The sequence below is a fragment of the Musca domestica genome, unplaced genomic scaffold (assembly GCF_030504385.1).
Source record: "Musca domestica strain aabys unplaced genomic scaffold, Musca_domestica.polishedcontigs.V.1.1 13, whole genome shotgun sequence".
NCBI classification, from domain to species: domain Eukaryota; kingdom Metazoa; phylum Arthropoda; class Insecta; order Diptera; family Muscidae; genus Musca; species Musca domestica.
In genome coordinates this window covers 7,438,972-7,457,945 of record NW_026712172.1, presented here as the reverse complement: position 1 = coordinate 7,457,945, position 18,974 = coordinate 7,438,972, and the positions used below count along the sequence as shown (strand labels likewise).

The 18,974-nt window shown below is 35.4% G+C and overlaps 3 protein-coding genes across 4 annotated transcripts; 1 reads left to right on the top strand and 2 right to left on the bottom strand.

Moving 5' to 3' along the window:
* Window positions 1-442: 442 nt before the first annotated feature.
* LOC101892855 (general odorant-binding protein 28a-like) lies at window positions 443-4,014 on the bottom strand. Its single transcript, XM_005184442.3, has 3 exons — window positions 3,771-4,014; window positions 938-1,026; window positions 443-869 (listed from the first exon to the last, which is right to left on the bottom strand). The coding sequence occupies exons 1-3, from the start codon at window positions 3,901-3,903 to the stop codon at window positions 654-656; spliced, it is 438 nt and encodes a 145-aa protein (XP_005184499.1). The 5' UTR covers window positions 3,904-4,014; the 3' UTR covers window positions 443-653.
* Window positions 4,015-14,322: 10,308 nt separating this feature from the next.
* Window positions 14,323-14,972, bottom strand: LOC101896603 (general odorant-binding protein 28a-like). The gene is made up of 3 exons (XM_005190107.4): window positions 14,783-14,972; window positions 14,624-14,712; window positions 14,323-14,556 (listed from the first exon to the last, which is right to left on the bottom strand). Exons 1-3 carry the CDS (start codon window positions 14,922-14,924, stop codon window positions 14,338-14,340), a joined length of 450 nt encoding a protein of 149 aa, XP_005190164.1. The 5' UTR covers window positions 14,925-14,972; the 3' UTR covers window positions 14,323-14,337.
* A 2,968-nt stretch (window positions 14,973-17,940) lies between these two features.
* On the top strand, window positions 17,941-18,903 carry LOC101896786 (general odorant-binding protein 28a-like). 2 transcript variants are annotated; one of them, XM_059118452.1, is made up of 4 exons: window positions 17,941-18,166; window positions 18,245-18,370; window positions 18,436-18,524; window positions 18,594-18,903. In XM_059118452.1, the coding sequence occupies exons 2-4, from the start codon at window positions 18,325-18,327 to the stop codon at window positions 18,810-18,812; spliced, it is 354 nt and encodes a 117-aa protein (XP_058974435.1). In that variant the 5' UTR covers window positions 17,941-18,166; window positions 18,245-18,324; the 3' UTR covers window positions 18,813-18,903. The 2 variants fall into 2 exon arrangements, with proteins under 2 accessions (XP_058974435.1, XP_005190165.1); XM_005190108.3 differs by lacking the exon at window positions 17,941-18,166 and having other exon boundaries at window positions 18,191-18,370.
* Window positions 18,904-18,974: the final 71 nt, after the last annotated feature.

Genomic DNA, 18,974 nt, shown 5'->3' with positions numbered 1-18,974 from the left:
TAGCAATGTGGTGTAGGGTATCATAAAGTCGGCTCCGCCCGACTTTAAGACTTTCTTTACTGGTTTTTTAATATAATGCTTCTCATGCACTTTATAGCAATTTTATTTGGTATGCAATACTAAAATGTCTCCAAATTAAGTGAAAATAGATTCAGAATTGGAAGTGCCTCCCATAAAGCCAAATGTTGATTGGTGGTATGATCTACTTCAAATAAATTCATTTTTTTACGGGAGCTCTAATAAATATGCATAGTGGTGTAGGGTATCATATGTCGACCCCGCCAGACTTTTGACTTTTCCTTACTGGTTAAGTAATTGCAATTGTTTTAAGCTTAACATTCTATTCATGTTTTGTGACTGTTCTTTAATATAAAAATTTTGTGAAAAAAAATGTAAAATAAAGAATACCAATTGTTGCGTTTTTAAAAATTCTATTTGCTACAATAAGACTATGTGCTGAATTGCAGGTTTCCGAGTTCTTTTAAAATTATTCTACCCTTCTGGTTGTGCCATATTTAACATTGAAATTAAAAATAAAGAGCGATATAAATATGTAATTTGCAGAAAATTTCTCTAAAAATTATCAATATTCTAAAAATTCAGTTATTTCTGGGAAATCTATTCGAGACTTCCATCATTAGATCCATGCTCAATTACAATTTGAATTGCGTTAGCCCACGATCCGCAGCCTTTTTCATTAAGCATTTGCTGTATTGTTCAGCAGCTTGGCAATGGTCAGGCGATACTTTAATCCGAGCGCAGGATTTTACGATTTCTTTGGCTTTCTTTAGTTTTTCGGCATCGCCATCAGCGTATCTTTCAGCGTATTTAAGGGCAATGTCAGGGACGAATGTGCCATTGACAGTCATCTGTTGGATGACAAATTATGTGAGGTTTCAGTGATTTCATATTATTTTTACTTGAATAGAAATCTTACCATTTCGTATTTTTTCATGAGGCAAGAGCGCAAACATTTCCCTTCAGCTGTTGATGAAGAATTTTGTGCCACAATTGCTTTGAGATCAGCTGAAAGTTTGAGAAAAATGAATTTTATGTGGGTATTTTCGTTCGTGGAAATTCACAAAGAATGGTGGAGGAGCAAAAATTGAAGATCGAGATCTACATTAAAGATTACAAGTATCTGCTAGTTCTGCATTTTTTCCTTTTTTTACTCAAAGTCCAACCGATCTTGATAAAACTTGACAGAGGTATTTCTGGGCTGTACAGGTTGAGATGAAAAAACTGCAACAAACTTCAGGCCGTCACTTGTCCGACAGCTGTTAAAATTATTCCAGTGACAGCTCATTATATGGTTTATATGGTTTACAAGCGTACAAAAGCATTTTGGTGAGAATTTTCCAGAAAAAAATTATACGTGATGGAATTCAAGCGTGATAGTGTGATTTTTTATATTTGGCTGAAAAACCTCAAGTGGCTATCGTTAGAGCACTCCAGCATTTAAATGTGAATAAATCTATTGTGTCTCGTACCATCGCTCGTTACGTGATAGCCAGACGTCAAAGAAGTGGACGGAAGAAAATAGCAACATCGGCAGAAATGGTTCGAAAAGAAAAGAAGCGACTTGATCAAAACCCGCGTTGCAGTGGCCGAAAAATGGCTCGTTAGCTGAACGCTATATTTTATGCAGCAAATATTGAAAAATGAGCTCGGGGTAATGCCCTTGAAATTCCAAATAGTGCAAGAACTTACACCGCAACAGAAAGAAAATAGACTCAAAAGAGCTAAAGAGTTGCTTCGTTTGCCCGAAAGTGGTGAACTGCCGAATTTGGTTTTCTCCGATGAGAAAACATTCGTTGTCCAGAAGTTTGTAAACAAACAAAATTATCGTGTTTACTTGCCAAAGAGGTCAGCTGAAAATGTGCACCTGTGCATCGATGGTCACTCTTCGCTCCGCTCGTATCAACCGTGGCATCAGAATAAATGCCGAATATTATCGTGAAAATATTCTGGAGGGTTTATTAAAGCCTTGGGCACGCGGCACATTTTGGCCGCAAACTTTGGACATTCCAACAGGACTCAGAACCTTCGCATTCAGCACGCGCCACCCAAGAATGGTTACAAAATGAGGTTCCTCGCTTCATTTCCAGCGGGCCAAAATACCGCAGAGCAACATTTGGGCACCGTGTGACGGTTTCATTGGCCATTTGAAGGCTATAATTCGTGTCGAAAGTGAAAAATTCGAACAAATCTAAACTTATTCTAAAATTTGATCAATAAATAATTTTTTTTTTCAATAAATTTTTAAGAATTTGTAAAAATTAATGTAACCATAGTTACAGTGTGCTACAATTATTTCAAGGTAGTCTCATTAAAAATAACGATATCCAGCTCTGCATTTTTCAGTAATTTACCTTGTCATTTTTTTCTGCATAGAAAGTTAGTACCCATCTCTGTCACTGGTGTCATTTGATCAATCACAATAAATACAACGTATGTTTTCGATAGTTAACATTAATCGGGATAAAACTCATGACAGAGAGGACGGCAAATATACGAATCATTGTAATTTAATTATTTAAAAACAAGTTAAAAAGCAGTAAGTTCGGCCGGGACGAACTTTTAATGCCGTCCACCATTTGCAACGAATTTGGAAATTTTCAAAATATAATATTCAAATTCGAAACTTGAAATAAATGGTGAGTAATGAAGCTAAAATCATCAAAATATCGTATATAAGGAGGTGCCGTTAAATTGCGAAGATCTGGACCAGCATAGACAATTTTCTGTCACAGGCTGTAGCATCCATTATGAACTTCAGATACCACATCTCAAACAATTTCGGTGGGTATTGTACTTAAAATCGTCAAAATACCGAATATAAGAGGTACTGATAAATGGGGCATATACGAAGACCTGGACCCGCACAGACAGTTTTCTGTCACAGACTGTAGTTCCCATAACGAACTTCAAATACCAATTTTGAAACAATTCCGGTGAATAAGTCGCTAAAATCACCAAAATACTAAATATAGGGAGGTACAGACAATTTTTTGTCTTAGGGTGTAGTATCCATTTTGAACTTCATGTACCAAATTTGAAACAATTCCCGTGAATAATGTCGTTAAAATCATCAAAATACCGAATATCGGGAGGTACTGTTATATGGGGGCTATACGAAGACGTGGACCTGCACAGACAATTTTTTGTCTTAGGGTGTAGTATCCATTTTGAACTTAATGTACCAAATTTGAAACAATTCCCGTGAATAATGTCGTTAAAATCATCAAAATACCGAATATCGGGAGGGGCCGTTACATGGGGGCTATATGAAGACATGGACTTGCACAGACAATTTTCTATCTTAGGGTGTAGTATCCATTTGGAACTTCAAATACCAAATTTGAAACAATTCCGGTGAATAATGTCACTAAAATTATCAAAATACCGAATATAGGGAGGAACCGTTATATGGGGGCTATATGAAAACGTGGACCTACATGGCCCATTTACGAACTTAACCTGCTTACTGGAAAAATAAACATGTGTGCAAAATTTTAGCCATCTATCTCAATTCATTCGAACGATAGCGTGATTACAACAGACAGACAGACGGACAGACAGACGGACAGACAGACGGACATCGCTAAATCGACTTAGAATTTTACGCTGATCAAGAATATATGTACTTTGTTGGGTCTGACATGAGTATTTCGAGGAGTTACAAACGGAATGACAAAATTTATATACCCTCCATAGTATTGTGGAGGGTATAAAAAGTAGTAATGAATTAAAAAATTGTACATAATTACCATCTGTTGCTCCAGCTTCAGTTTTGCACGTTTCCATTTTAGACATTAAATCATCCTCCGTCTCTTGTTTCTCCAAGGATGCAGCAATTCCAAAAATGCACAGAACTGACAATGCAAATAAATATTTTGCCATTTTTTTTTGTTTCGTGCGAGGTTAAAAGCTCGAGGTGTAATGATGTGAAGAGAGATGGTCGTGAATATAGGGTTGGTGATAAATGATGACTATACTCCAGTTTAGTTGTTCTATTTATATGAATAGTTTTTGGGGAGCTGTAATTGTCATCTGTGAAATTATGTCATAATTTGTTCAAATTATGAACAAACATAGCAGATTTGATGATGGCATGACGGCTTGTTATTGATTTAATTTACTTATCTCTAAAGTTTAATTATTGCAAAGTGGTAATTCCTGTTTGACTCATAAATATGTAGGGTAAGTGTACCAGTAGTCGGCACTTTTAGGATTTTCGCGTTTTTAATCGCTCACCATTCTGAGTGTAACTTTACAATTATTACAACGTTAATTTATTCAGATTCGAAACTTTGTATAGTTTTTGCAATAATAAATAATGTTTTAACAACTTTTTATTAAATTTCATAAATTTGTAGTTTTATTAAAACAATGCTTTTTTGCCAGTAGTCGGCACCCGTTGTCAATTGTCGGTATGGCATTTTCCAACAGTCGGCATACCATTTTTTGTAAGAATAATTAATAATAATAATAAATTAATTCATTGAAATATAATATTTTTGTTTAGTTAAACTGATTCGACGTCTTTATTGTACTTTTCTTAAGAATATGGATTGTTGAGGACCTTCATAGACAAAAATTTAATTTTTATTAGAATAAATGATCTTTTCTCAGCGAAATTGTACACCAAGATAGCTGACAATATATTTGAAGTAAACAAAATATATTTAGTTATAATAGTTTCATTTATTTGGGCTTAAAAATAAAAAGTGCCGACTACTGGGACATGCCGAACTTAGGCACACTTACCCTACATGGTATATGTGCATAAAATAGTGATTAGAGTAAAACTTAAATCGCAAAGAAATCCCAAAGTGCAAATACATAGAAGGTTTTTTATGGCTTAAGTTATCGATTGGCTTCTTCGTTAAAGACAAAGGAGCATTAAGTTGAGAATACATAAAAGGCTTTTTTTGACTGCCTTAAGTTATCGGCTAGCTTCTTCGTAAAAGAACAAAAGGAGCGTAGGGCTAACAAGTATAAGTTATGGACTTAAAGTGAACTAAGTCAACCTAAAGCTCCTTTGTTCTTTTAAGAAGAATACCAGCCGATAAGTTAGTTCACCCCGCGGGGAAATAAATTGGTTTAAAATTAACTTAAAACTAGTTTAAAACAAGCTATAAGGCTGGAAATACATAAAGCGCATATTTGGCCAATCAAACTTATAATACCGCCAACACATAGTGTTGTAGGGTATAAAAAACAAGTAAAAAAGCTGTAAGTTCGACCGGGCCGAACTTTGAATACCCTCCACCATTTGGTACATATTTGGCAATTTTCAAAAAAATAAAATCCGTTAAAAATTCTACTAAAATCATAAAAATACCGAATATAGCGGTATATTAGGGCCTATACGACGACTTGGATCTGCATTGGAAATTTTTGTCACAAGCTATTCCAATATTCAAATGCGAAACTTGAAAAAAGTCTGTTTATAATGTAGCTAAAATCATCGAAGTACCGAATATAGGGAGAAACCGTGGGGGTTATAAAACGAGGACTTGGGCAGACAATTTTCTGGCATAGGCTGTAGTATCCATAACGAGCTTCAAATACAAATGTGAAATAATTCCGGTAAATAATGTCGCTAAAATCATCAAAATACCGAATATCGGGAGGTACCGTTATATGGGGGCTATACGAAGACGTGGACCTACATGACCCGTTTTCAGATGGACAGACGGACAAACGGACGGGCATTGCTAAATCGACTTACGATTTTATGCTGATCAAGAATATATATACTTTGTTGAGTCTAAAATGTGTATTTCGAGGTGTTGCAAACGGAATGACAAACTTAATATACCCTCCATACTATGGTGGAGGGTATAAAAATATAAAAATTATAACTGACTTTGTTGCAGTTTTTGTTTTTGTCTCACCCTCTATAGTTAACAGAAATATTGAAATACAGGGAGTTTGATGGAAATCGCTGTTTTTTGTCCATGTTCCCTCCATTGTGAGGGAGGTACCAAAAGAAGTGAGAGAAATATTAAAATAAACCAAGTTTGATAAGAATCGCTGACTTGTCTTCCATGCTATGACATAATAATTATACAAAATGTTAACTTATTGTGGGGAAGATACACATCAGACCTTGTGTTAGGGGAAATATTGAAATGGGTGAAGCTAAGAATGGATCGAATGCTTAATTCGCATTTTGTAGGAGATATTCCAAACTTTAACCATTTGTGGGGGAAGTGCCAGAACAAATGGTCTTATATATTCCATCTTCACACCAGACGTTATTTTAGTAAAAACATTGAGATGTAAGACATTTTAAGAGTATTGGATGATCAATTCGAATTTATTCAAAATATTGGCCCTTTGTGGGAGAGGTACCAGAAGAAGTAGGCCGATATATGCCAAGTGCACACCATATCTTGTGGTAATGTACATATTGGGATGTGTGAAATTTGAAGACTATCGGAGGTTTACTTCACATTTTGTAAGAGTTATAATTTTTCCAAAAAGTTTGACCCCTTGTGGGGTGGTACATGATAAAGTCGGTCAATATTTTCATTCTCGTAACTGACATAGCACTGATACAAATATTAGGATTTACCAAGTTTGAGCCAAATCGAATGATCCCTTTTGTTTTATGCGGCAAATTATTTTCTGGGAAAATGTTGGTGTTTTGTGAGGGAGGTACCAGAAGGAGTGGACTCAACTCCGAATTCGATCCAAGTTCGACAATAATATTACGATGTACCTAGTTTGGATCAAATCGGATACTCCCTTCGAGAGTTATCGTACGCACCAGCCAGACAGACAGACGGACGAACACCCCTAGATCGACTCCAAATGTCCTGAAGGCCCAAATATACCTGGGGTCTAGAACCTCTGTAGCTATATGGCTGAGGGTATCAAAATTCCTAAAAATGCTGTAACAATAAAGTTAATATGGAGATAATTAATGTAAAAAAAATAATTGTTTATTTCCAAACATCCCAACACAGTTTCGGTTAAATTTGAAAAACTATTAAAAATGTTTGATAACAAGTAAAAAGTAGTAAAAAACAACTAAAAAAACCAAAAGTTCTACCGAGCCGAACTTTTTTATACCCTCTATAAGTTTTAAAGTAATATTATGTCTGTAAATGCCGAAATTCTAGTATTTAGGAGTATGGGTCACTTCTTTTAGTAGGAATATCAAATTCAAATTTAAAACAATTCTGTAGCAAGTAAAAAGGCATAAGTTTGTAAGTTCGGCCGGGCCGAACTTTGAATACCCTCCACCATTTGGAACGAATTTGGCAATTCTCAAAAACAATAAAATCCTTTAAAAATGCTGTTAAAATCTTAAAAACACCGAATGTAGCTGTTACATTAGGGTCTATACGACGACATGGACCTGCATAGGTAACTTTTGTCATAAGCCATTACAACATTCAAATGCGAAACATAACAAAAACAACCGATTTTGGAATTGAAAATCTTGAATGAAAAATCTTTAACATTTGCAAAGATTGTTGTTCCCAAGCGTTGATGCATCTACCTATATTCTTCTACCATGCTACAGCCTAAGACAGAAAATTGTCTGTGCAGGTCCACGTCTTCCTATAGCCCCCATATAACGGTAGCCCCCGATATTTGGTATTTTTATGATTTTAACGACATTATTTACCGGAATTATTTAAAATTTCGTATTTGAAGTTCGTAATGGATACAACAGCAGAAAATTGTTTGTGCAGGACCACTTTTTATAACCCCCATGGTACCTCCCTATATTCGGTATTTTGATGATTTTAGATACATTATAAACAGATTTTTTTCAAGTTTCGCATTTGAATATTGTAATGGCTTATGACAAAAGTTACCTATGCAGGTCCATGTCGTCGTATAGACCCTTATGTAACAGCTACATTCGGTGTTTTTAAGATTTTAACAGCATTTTTAAAGGATTTTATTGTTTTTGAGAATTGCCAAATTCGTTCCAAATGGTGGAGGGTATTCAAAGTTCGGCCCGGCCGAACTTACAAACTTATGCCTTTTTACTTGCTACAGAATTGTTTTAAATTTGAATTTGATATTCCTACTAAAAGAAGTGACCCATACTCCTAAATACTAGAATTTCGGCATTTACAGACATAATATTACTTTAAAACTTATAGAGGGTATAAAAAAGTTCGGCTCGGTAGAACTTTTGGTTTTTTTTAGTTGTTTTTTACTACTTTTTACTTGTTATCAAACATTTTTAATAGTTTTTCAAATTTAACCGAAACTGTGTTGGGATGTTTGGAAATAAACAATTATTTTTTTTTACATTAATTATCTCCATATTAACTTTATTGTTACAGCATTTTTAGGAATTTTGATACCCTCAGCCATATAGATACAGAGGTTCTAGACCCCAGGTATATTTGGGCCTTCAGGACATTTGGAGTCGATCTAGGGGTGTTCGTCCGTCTGTCTGTCTGGCTGGTGCGTACGATAACTCTCGAAGGGAGTATCCGATTTGATCCAAACTAGGTACATCGTAATATTATTGTCGAACTTGGATCGAATTCGGAGTTGAGTCCACTCCTTCTGGTACCTCCCTCACAAAATACCAACATTTTCCCAGAAAATAATTTGCCGCATAAAACAAAAGGGATCATTCGATTTGGCTCAAACTTGGTAAATCCTAATATTTGTATCAGTGCTATGTCAGTTACGAGAATGAAAATATTGACCGACTTTATCATGTACCACCCCACAAGGGGTCAAACTTTTTGGAAAAATTATAACTCTTACAAAATGTGAAGTAAACCTCCGATAGTCTTCAAATTTCACACATCCCAATATGTACATTACCACAAGATATGGTGTGCACTTGGCATATATCGGCCTACTTCTTCTGGTACCTCTCCCACAAAGGGCCAATATTTTGAATAAATTCGAATTGATCATCCAATACTCTTAAAATGTCTTACATCTCAATGTTTTTACTAAAATAACGTCTGGTGTGAAGATGGAATATATAAGACCATTTGTTCTGGCACTTCCCCCACAAATGGTTAAAGTTTGGAATATCTCCTACAAAATGCGAATTAAGCATTCGATCCATTCTTAGCTTCACCCATTTCAATATTTCCCCTAACACAAGGTCTGATGTGTATCTTCCCCACAATAAGTTAACATTTTGTATAATTATTATGTCATAGCATGGAAGACAAGTCAGCGATTCTTATCAAACTTGGTTTATTTTAATATTTCTCTCACTTCTTTTGGTACCTCCCTTACAATGGAGGGAACATGGACAAAAGACAGCGATTTCCATCAAACTCCCTGTATTTCAATATTTCTGTTAACTATAGAGGGTGAGACAAAAACAAAAACTGCAACAAAGTCAAACGTTATAATTTTTATATTTTTATACCCTCCACCATAGTATGGAGGGTATATTAAGTTTGTCATTCCGTTTGCAACACCTCGAAATACACATTTTAGACTCAACAAAGTATATATATTCTTGATCACTATAACATCGTAAGTCGATTTAGCAATGCCCGTCAGTTTGTCCGTCTGTCCATCTGAAAACGGGTCATGTAGGTCCACGTCTTCGTATAGCCCCCATATAACGGTACCTCCCGATATTCGGTATTTTGATGATTTTAGCGACATTATTTACCGGAATTATTTCACATTTGTATTTGAAGCTCGTTATGGATACTACAGCCTATGCCAGAGAATTGTCTGCCCAAGTCCTCGTTTTATAACCCCCACGGTTTCTCCCTATATTCGGTACTTCGATGATTTTAGCTACATTATAAACAGACTTTTTTCAAGTTTCGCATTTGAATATTGGAATAGCTTGTGACAAAAATTTCCTATGCAGGTCCAAGTCGTCGTATAGGCCCTAATATACCACTATATTCGGTATTTTTATGATTTTAATTGAATTTTTAACGGATTTTATTTTTTTGAAAATTGCCAAATATGTACCAAATGGTGGAGGGTATTCAAAGTTCGGCCCGGTCGAACTTACAGCTTTTTTACTTGTTTTTTATACCCTACAACACTATGTGTTGGCGGTATTATAAGTTTGATTGGGCCAAAAATTATGTAACACCTCGAAATATTAATTTCCCACATAGGAAAGTATATATAAATCTTCCAATCTCGCCGAGCTGAGTCGATCTAGCTATGTATGTCCGTCCGTCCGTCTGTCCGTCTGTCCATGTTAATTTGTAATCACTCTACAAGTCGCAATTATGGTCCGATCTTCACGAAATTCAGAATAAAGGTGGGGATAGGGTCAGAATAGAAGGAGATGATCGCATAATATTTAGGGGTTGAAATGGACCAAAAACTGAAAAAATTCCTGATTTTGCAGTTGGTCTACAGGTCGCAATTATAGACCAATCGACGCGAAAGTTAGCATGGGGCTAGAGCTTAGGGCTGGGCAGAAGCCTTTCAATTTTGATGGTCATCGGGTAATATTTAGTGGGTGAAAAAGGCTATGACATTTGAGTTAAATAAAATCAAATTTTCCATTAAACCGCGAATATTTTTAATCCCGGTGAAATCACAAATAAACGAACAGGTCAATCCTGACCGTTAAGTAGGTGCCGATAGTAAATATTTCGGATATATATAGCGTAATATATATAATGTATATATACAAAGGAAGGGGATGTTAGCTTAAATGCTTATATCTTAAGAATGGCTGAACCGATTTTGACAAATTTTGTCAATCCAAACGCATAAAAATACGCCTATAATGATGTTAATATAGATTATTTAGTATTTTGTGACATATTTTTATTTTTTCATATTTTTTATCGCATGCGATTTTTTCAATTTGACTTATAATATTAAAGTGTATATTTTGTAATATTTTTTCACCTTACCACACTGGTTGGGGATATTGTATAGTATTGCAATTATCGTCCGATCCTCACGAAAAGGGTAGGGTTAGGCTCAGAATGGTTAGGCCTATTGTTTTCAAAGAAGTCCGCAACATATTCAGGGATTGAAATTGACCAACAAAAAATGTTCCTGATTTTGAAGCCGTTATAATACAAATAGAAACCAAAGGATACAAAATCTCACATGAAGTTAGAGTTTAGGACTCTGGGTAGAATGGACTACTACTTTGTGTAAAAACTACCAGCATTACTTACAGGCGATATCCGACTATAGCCAAATATCGTAGACAAGAAAATCATTAGATCAGTCTAAATTTGGAGATTCAGAGGGGCCTCTGGCTTTTGGAGGTGGTTCAAACGAGCCAAAAACGAAAAAAAATCTTGATACACAATTGAAGCCAATAGACATGCCTTGGAAGAGCGATAAGGACAGGGAAGAATTCTAGCATTTTTGCACAACAACTAACAACACGACATAGTTCGTAAATATTGAGCAAATGTCCCTGTTCAAAATGCTAAAGGTAATATCTGAGCAGTGCTCCGTGACAAGCGAAATCTTCCAAAATGGATTAGGACATAATAGGGCTTCTAACATGTTGTAGTGTTGTAGGGTATCACATGGTCGGCCCCGCACGACTATAGCCTTTGCTTACTTGTTTTTTTTTTTAATTTTATTGAATGAAACCAAAAATGTCGGAAATAGCTTCAAATTTCAGAATAACTTTAGATTAGTTCGAATTGGTCATCTTTAGCACGAAATATGGGCTTCAAACGGCCAGTGAAACCGTCACACGCTGCCCGAATGTTGCTCTGCGGTATTTTAGCCCATTGCCGGCGAAGCGCTTGCTTGAGGTGATAGACACTTTCATATTTTTTAATGCGAAACCTTGCTTTCCAAAATACTCCAGACACAATAACCCAACGAATTTGTATCCGGAGATTCTGGTGGCCATTGTGTGCTGGAAATTAAGCGAGGCACCTGATTTTGTAGCTATTCTTGCTGAGTCCTGTTAGAAAGTCCAAGGTCTGCGGCCAAAATGTTTGCGTGCCCAAGGCCTTAATACATCCTCCAGAGTATTTTCGGAAAGCGATCATCGGCTGTTATAGCGGCCCACACCATCACCATGGCCGGCGCTTGAGTTCTGATGGCCAACCGAAGGTGCACATTTTCAGTTGACCTCTTTTTGCAAATAAACATGATCATTTCGTTTGTTTACAAACTGCTAGACAACGAATGTTTTCTCATCGGAGAAAACCAAATTCCAAATTCAGCAGTTCACCACTTTCGGCCAAGCGAAACAACTCTTTAGCCCTTTTGAGTCTATTTCCTTTATGATGCGGTGTAAGTTCTTGCCCTATTTGGGCAATGGCTTTTCCCCGAGCTCATTTTTCAATATTTGCCGAATGGAGTATTGCGATATGCCATTTTTCGGCCACTGCGACGCGGGTTTCGATCAAGTCGCTTCATTACTTTTCGAACCATTTCTGCTGATGTTGCTGTTTTCTTCCGTACACTTTCTTGACGTAGGGCTACGCTACCAGTATCTGAAAGATTTATTCACATTTAAATTCTGGAGTGCTCTAACGATAGCCACTTGTGATTTTCCAGCCAAATATAAAGAAATCACACTATAACGCTCGTATTCCCTTAGGAATTTCTTTTTTTTCTGAAAAATGCTCACCAAAATGCTTTTTTACGCTTGTAAACAATATGATGAGCTGTCACTGGAATAATTTTAACAGCTATCGGACGAGTGGCTTAGAAATGACAGCAGTCTGAAGTTGTTTGCAGTTTTTCATCTAACCCTGTAGTTGTAATAGATATTTCGGTCCACCAATCAACTGTTGGCTAAAAACTATTCCTTTAGAATTGTGAATAAGTGTTCGTTTTTTCTTAAATTTTGAACATCCCAACTTGCCATATATACATATGAAACTAAGGTCAGATACGAAATGTTCAGTATTGGCCACCCCTTCGGAACCTCTCCCATAAAGGGTGATAAGCTTGAATAATCATAACGCAAGTCAACATCTGTCGGCAAAACCAACAGATAGTTTTTAACTTGTTTACTTCTTATTCGGTTGTGTATGTTTGTTTAAACAAACATCCTTTTGTAGAAATGTCTTTGCAAATATTTCAATCTTTTTACTTCGATAGGTTAACGTCGATCAAATTCCGCATGGACATAACAACGATCAGTCGTGGCTACAAAAAAAAAAAAAAAAAACGATAAACAAAACGTTTTGCTTAATACTGGTTAATCAACTTTTCAGTAACATCATTTGTTTAATTTTACGGTTCAGATACGCTCTCTAACAATCAAACAAAAACATATCCAATTAGAACCAATTAAAATATATTATTTCCCCATAAGGCAACAAAAAACCTTTGTTTGGAATAATCACAGAAGTTTCCATTAGGGTACAAATTAATGAAATAATACGTGTAATTATGATTCCAAAAAATGATCTAATTTGCGAATTTGTCCGAAAATAATTTAGGAGAAATTTGGTTTGTTGTTGATTGGAAATAAAACAATTTTTTTAATAGACTATGGAAAGAGTCTGAGTAGATCAAATGTTTAGTCTTTAGTTGCCCAAAATACAGAGTGAGATGAAAAAAATGCACCCAACTTCAGACTGTGGTCATTTCTAAGCCACTCGTCCGACAGCTGTTGAAATTATTCCAGAGACAGCTCATTATATTGTTTACAAGCGTACAATAGCATTTTGGTGAGAATTTTCCAGAAAAAAAGTTATTCGTGATGGAATTCAAGCGTGATAGTGTGATTTCTTTATATTTGGCTGGAAAACCACAAGTGGCTATCGTTAGAGCACTCCAGCATTTAAATGTGAAGGAAGTGGACGGAAGAAAACAACATCATCAACAGAAATAATTCGAAAAGTAAAGAAGCGACGACGGCGAACCAGGTCGCAGTGGTCAAAATGGGTCGTGAGCTGAACTTATTGCAATATTCCATTCGGCAATTATTGAAAAATGAGCTCGGGGTAAAGCCATTGAAATTCCAAAGAGGGCAAGAACTTACACCGCAACGGAAAGAAAATAGACTCAAAAGAGCTAAAGAGTTGCTTCGTTTGGCCGAAAGTGGTGAACTGACGAATTTGGCAAAAATACCGCAGAGCAACATTCGGGCAGCATGTGACGGTTTCATTGGCCGTTTGAAGGCCATACTTCATGCCAAAGATGACCAATTCGAACAAATCTAAATTTATTCTAAAATTTGATGCTATTTCCGACATTTTTTGCTTTCATTCAATAAAATTTACAAAAAAAAAAAAAATGTAAAAATTATGGCGTTTGACTTTGTTGCAATTTTGTTATCTCACCCTGTATAATAAGTGTTTCTTATTCTGTATTTCAATTATTTTTTACAAACAAGACACAAAAGTGCAGATCCGTCTAGGTTTTTAAAATAATTTTGCCGACTTTTATTATTAACAATTAAAACTGATAATTTTCATTGATTCCATGAGCATTGGCTTGCTGTTTGAAGCACTTGCCATAATCTTCAGCAGCTTGACAATGATCCGATGACACTTCAATGTCGGCGCAAGCGTTGATAATTTCCGAAGCAACTTGCATTTTATCAACAGCACCGTCGGTTACTTTTTCGACATGTTTCAGGGCAACATCGGCCACAAATTTGCCCGAGTCATTCATCTGAAAGAAAAACGTAAAATGCGATATTTGAATACATATTTTTAATTCTATTTAATAAACTGCTTACCACTTCGAACTTTTTCATCAGACATGCTCGTAAACACTTTCCCTCCATAGTTGAGGCTGGTTTTCGTTCAATCAGTTCTTCCATATCGACTGTAAGATTTTTTCAAATACATCTTATCAAATTGAATTGTTTTTAATTTTTTCTAAAACGATCCCTTACCATCTGCCGCACCAACATTCGTTTTACAATCACTAGCTTTAGTCATGAACTTGGCAATAGCTTCCTTTTTGTCGAACCCTCCTTGAACCACAACAGCTCCAATAGCACACATAACAGCGAGGGACATCCAGAATTTTGCCATTTTGGTATGGTTTTGCGCTACTAGAAATTAAACGAAAGAATATTTCAATTTATTAAATTCAACTGATATCTACTTGATTTTTTTTCGGTTATTTATATGAAAATTCTTCTGAATGGTACTTCCTATTCTTTTATAAACTGCAATTCATCCATGAAATTATGGGTTACATTCTTAAAAATAACTAAATACTATTAACTAAATAAGAGTGTTTGAAGGTAATGTTGTAGTTGTCCACATTTGTTTGTTACTGCGTCATTATACCCTCAGCCATATGGCTACAGAGGGTATATACAGGGTGAGATGAAAACCTTGGACATGCCACCCAACAATGGTTACTAAATGAGGTTTCTCGCTTTATTTCCAGCGCACAATGGCCACCAAAATCTCCGGATACCAATCAGTCGGGCTATTATGTCTGGAGTATTTTGGAATGCAAGGTTGGCACTAAAAAATACCAAAGTGTCGATCACCTCAAGCAAGCGCTTCGCCGGGAATGGGCCAAAATACCGCAGAGCAACATTCGGGCAGAGTTTTAAGACCATAATTCGTGCCAAAGGTGACCAATTCGAACAAATCTAAACTTATTCTAAAATTTAATGCTTTTTCCGACATTTTTTGTTTTTATTCAATAAAATTAAAAAAAATGTAAAAATTATGGCGTACGACTTTGTTGATGTTATCGGTCCACTCCTTCTGGTACCTCCCCCACAAAAAGGTCGAAATTTGCAATTCCTAATATTTCATCAGTGCTTGGTCATGTGCGAAAATGGGCAATATCCATCAAGTACCTCCGCCACAAAGCGTCAAAATTTTGAAAAGTTATAACTCTTATAAAATGTGATGTAAAAGACCGATTACACACTTCACAATATTTGTATTAACCAAAAGTCTGATATGAAGATGGATTATATCGGTCCACTCCTTCTTTTACCTCCCCACAAAGGGCTAAAATTTTGAATATTCATGTGGCTCATACAGTACGAAATTCCACTCAGACTTGGCACATCTAAAAATTACAATAAACTCAAGATCTGCTATAAATATGGTAAGGATTCGATCATTCCTTCTGGTACCTCTTCCACAAAGGACCAAAGTTTTGAATAACCAAAATTTCGAATATTCATGCAGCTCATAAAACACGAAATTAACATCCGATTTCATTCACACTTGGCACATTTGAATATTTCCATCAACAGAAGATCTTCTATAAAGATGGTAGAGATCGGACCATTTCCTTTGGTACCTCCCCCACATACTGCTCACTATTTTAAAAAACAAAACGCTCAAAGAAAGCGAAATAAAATATTTCTCTCAACCAGAAACCTGAGATGAATATAGAATTAATAATTTCGCATAAAATTGGATATAAATATTCGATTTGCTTGCTTACCAATTTTTTTTATCTGTATTAAATGATATATGATAATGGAATACTTCGGTCCGTTATATCTGTTACCTCACGTATATTTCCACATTTTCCAAAAATTGGCACATATCTCAAATAAAGTGAAGGAAGTAGTCGATATAGTCCAAATCTAGCACGTTGTAGTATTTATATCAGTCTTAGGTAAGATACAAATTGGTCAATATTGGCCAACTGCTTCGGAACCTACCCCATAAAGGGTCAACAGTATGAATAATCATAACTCAAGGCTGAGGGTATACATCTGTCGGAAAAACCAACTGATACTATTTTACTTGTTATACCCTAAACCACAAGGTGGTCAGGGTATTGTGTCTTTGTGCATTTGTTTGTAACAGGCAAAAGAAAACGAGATAGACCCATAGTTCCTTTTGATGATATGAGTCGATTTATGCATGTCCGTCCGTCTGCACACGTTTTTTGTAAACAAAGTACAGGTCGCATTTATTGCCCGATCCAGATGAAATTTTGCACAAATTATTTGTTTGGTCCAAGGACGACCTCTATTGAAATTGGAGATAATCGGTAAAAGTTTAGATATAGCAATATGCAATATCAGCCCGAATAGTATGGAATTTTACACATACAACCAAATTAGGCCTGAAAATAAGTATGCCAAATTTGATCGAAATCGGTTCAGATATAGCTATAGCTCCCATCTATATTGTTCATCCGATTTGTCATTTTTGTCCTCCACAGCTGTTATATGCACTCTGTAACAACAATATTTGGGGAAATATATCAAATACAGCTCAGAAATACCGTTGTTAAATTTTATCGGGATGGGATAAGATTTGGATATAGCTCCCATATATAATCGATTTACCTTTTATTGTGCACCAAACGTCTAATATTTGCCCAAATGGGATGGAAATTGAAACTGCCAGCCGAATTGAGTCTAGAAGCTAGTATGTAAAATTTGGTGAAGATCGGTTCAGATATAGCTGTAGCTCCCATATATATAGTTCATCCGATTTGTTATATTTGTTCCCCACAGCCGTAATATGCACTCTGTAACAACGATATTCAGGGAAATATATGACATATAGCTCAGAAATATCTTTGCCAAATTTTATCGCATATATGTCTTTATCCGATTTCAAGTTAACTGTGCACCAAATGGGAAATGCCGGTCCGATTTTGAGAGGCATATTTAGGCCTTTGAACTTTAAATTATAATTTTAATCATAGCGTGTATGATTGAATTCTCCCATAAAAACTTTTAATTGTTATTTGGAGCTCTACTAAATAAGCAAAGTGGTGTTGGGTGTCATAGGGTATCATAAAGGCGGCCCTGCCCGACTTTAAGACTTTCTTTACTGATTTTATTTATTTATTTTTTTTTTTTTGACATTTGGCAGAGTAATTTTATCGATATTAAAGCATCACATGAATCTTAAAGTATGATCATACTTCCTAAATCGAGTAGATTTCCACTGTCTATTCCATTGAGGATACATCAAACGTAGACGATAAGTGGATTTGTGTCGGAACGTGTTATTTTACATAAAATAGCAGCACAACTTAAAGGAGAGACATTATGATATTTTACTATTTTTACAATTTTTACCATTTTGAAAAGAAGTAAACAAACCAAATATCAAATTTCAAAAACCAATATCCAAATAAAAGAACGCAATAAGAAACTAATGTCGATAACTAAAAGATAACTTTTAAACGCTTATAATTAGTGAATGGTATTTAGTTTCGATAAAGATGATAACTAATAATTTTACGCATGGATTACTTTTAATTAAAGAATGTGAAACAATCTTTGGAGAGCCAATTTCATATAAATAACGAAAATATTTGGAAATAGGTAACAGTTTAAATTTATATTAAATTCAAATTTAATTAATTTACCGTCAATATCGTATTACAATGACAAAACTCGTAGCAACACTTGCAGTCGTGTGCATTGTTGGAGCGGTTGTGGTCCAAGGAGAGTTCGACAAAAAGGAAGCTATTGCCAAATTTATGACCAAAGCTAATGAATGTAAAACTGAAGTCGGTGCAACAGATGGTGAGTAAAAATATACTAGAAATATGGAAAAACAATCCATTTTAGACATTCAACGCATTTTACAGCCGACATGGAAGAAATGCATCAATGGAAATCATCCTCAACTATGGAAGGAAAATGTCTACGAGCATGTCTAATGAAAAAGTACCAAGTGGTTAGTAGTTTCGTTATATATTTAGAGATATTTATCTTTGAAAACATTTACTATTCCCATTTTCTTTAGATGGATGATTCGGGTAAATTTGTTGCCGATGTTGCCATGAAACATGCCGAAAAAGCAACTGATGGTGCAGCTGATAAAATGAAAGTGGCCGCAGAGATCGTCAACGCTTGCGCTGGAATCGAAGTCTCATCGGAACTTTGCCAAGCAGCTGAAGATTATGACAAATGTTTCATACAACAGGCTAAGGATCATGGCATCGATGAAAATTATTTATTCTAAATGTTGCTACGATAAAGTACCATTTATTCGATGAATTTCTGGAAATGAAAAATTTAATTTTTATAAAGTATTTTGTGACACCTTAAAATTTTAGTAGTTTTTATTTCTGTTGTCATTTAGTCATTAATCTATATGAACTTGGGATTTTTCCGCATTATATTT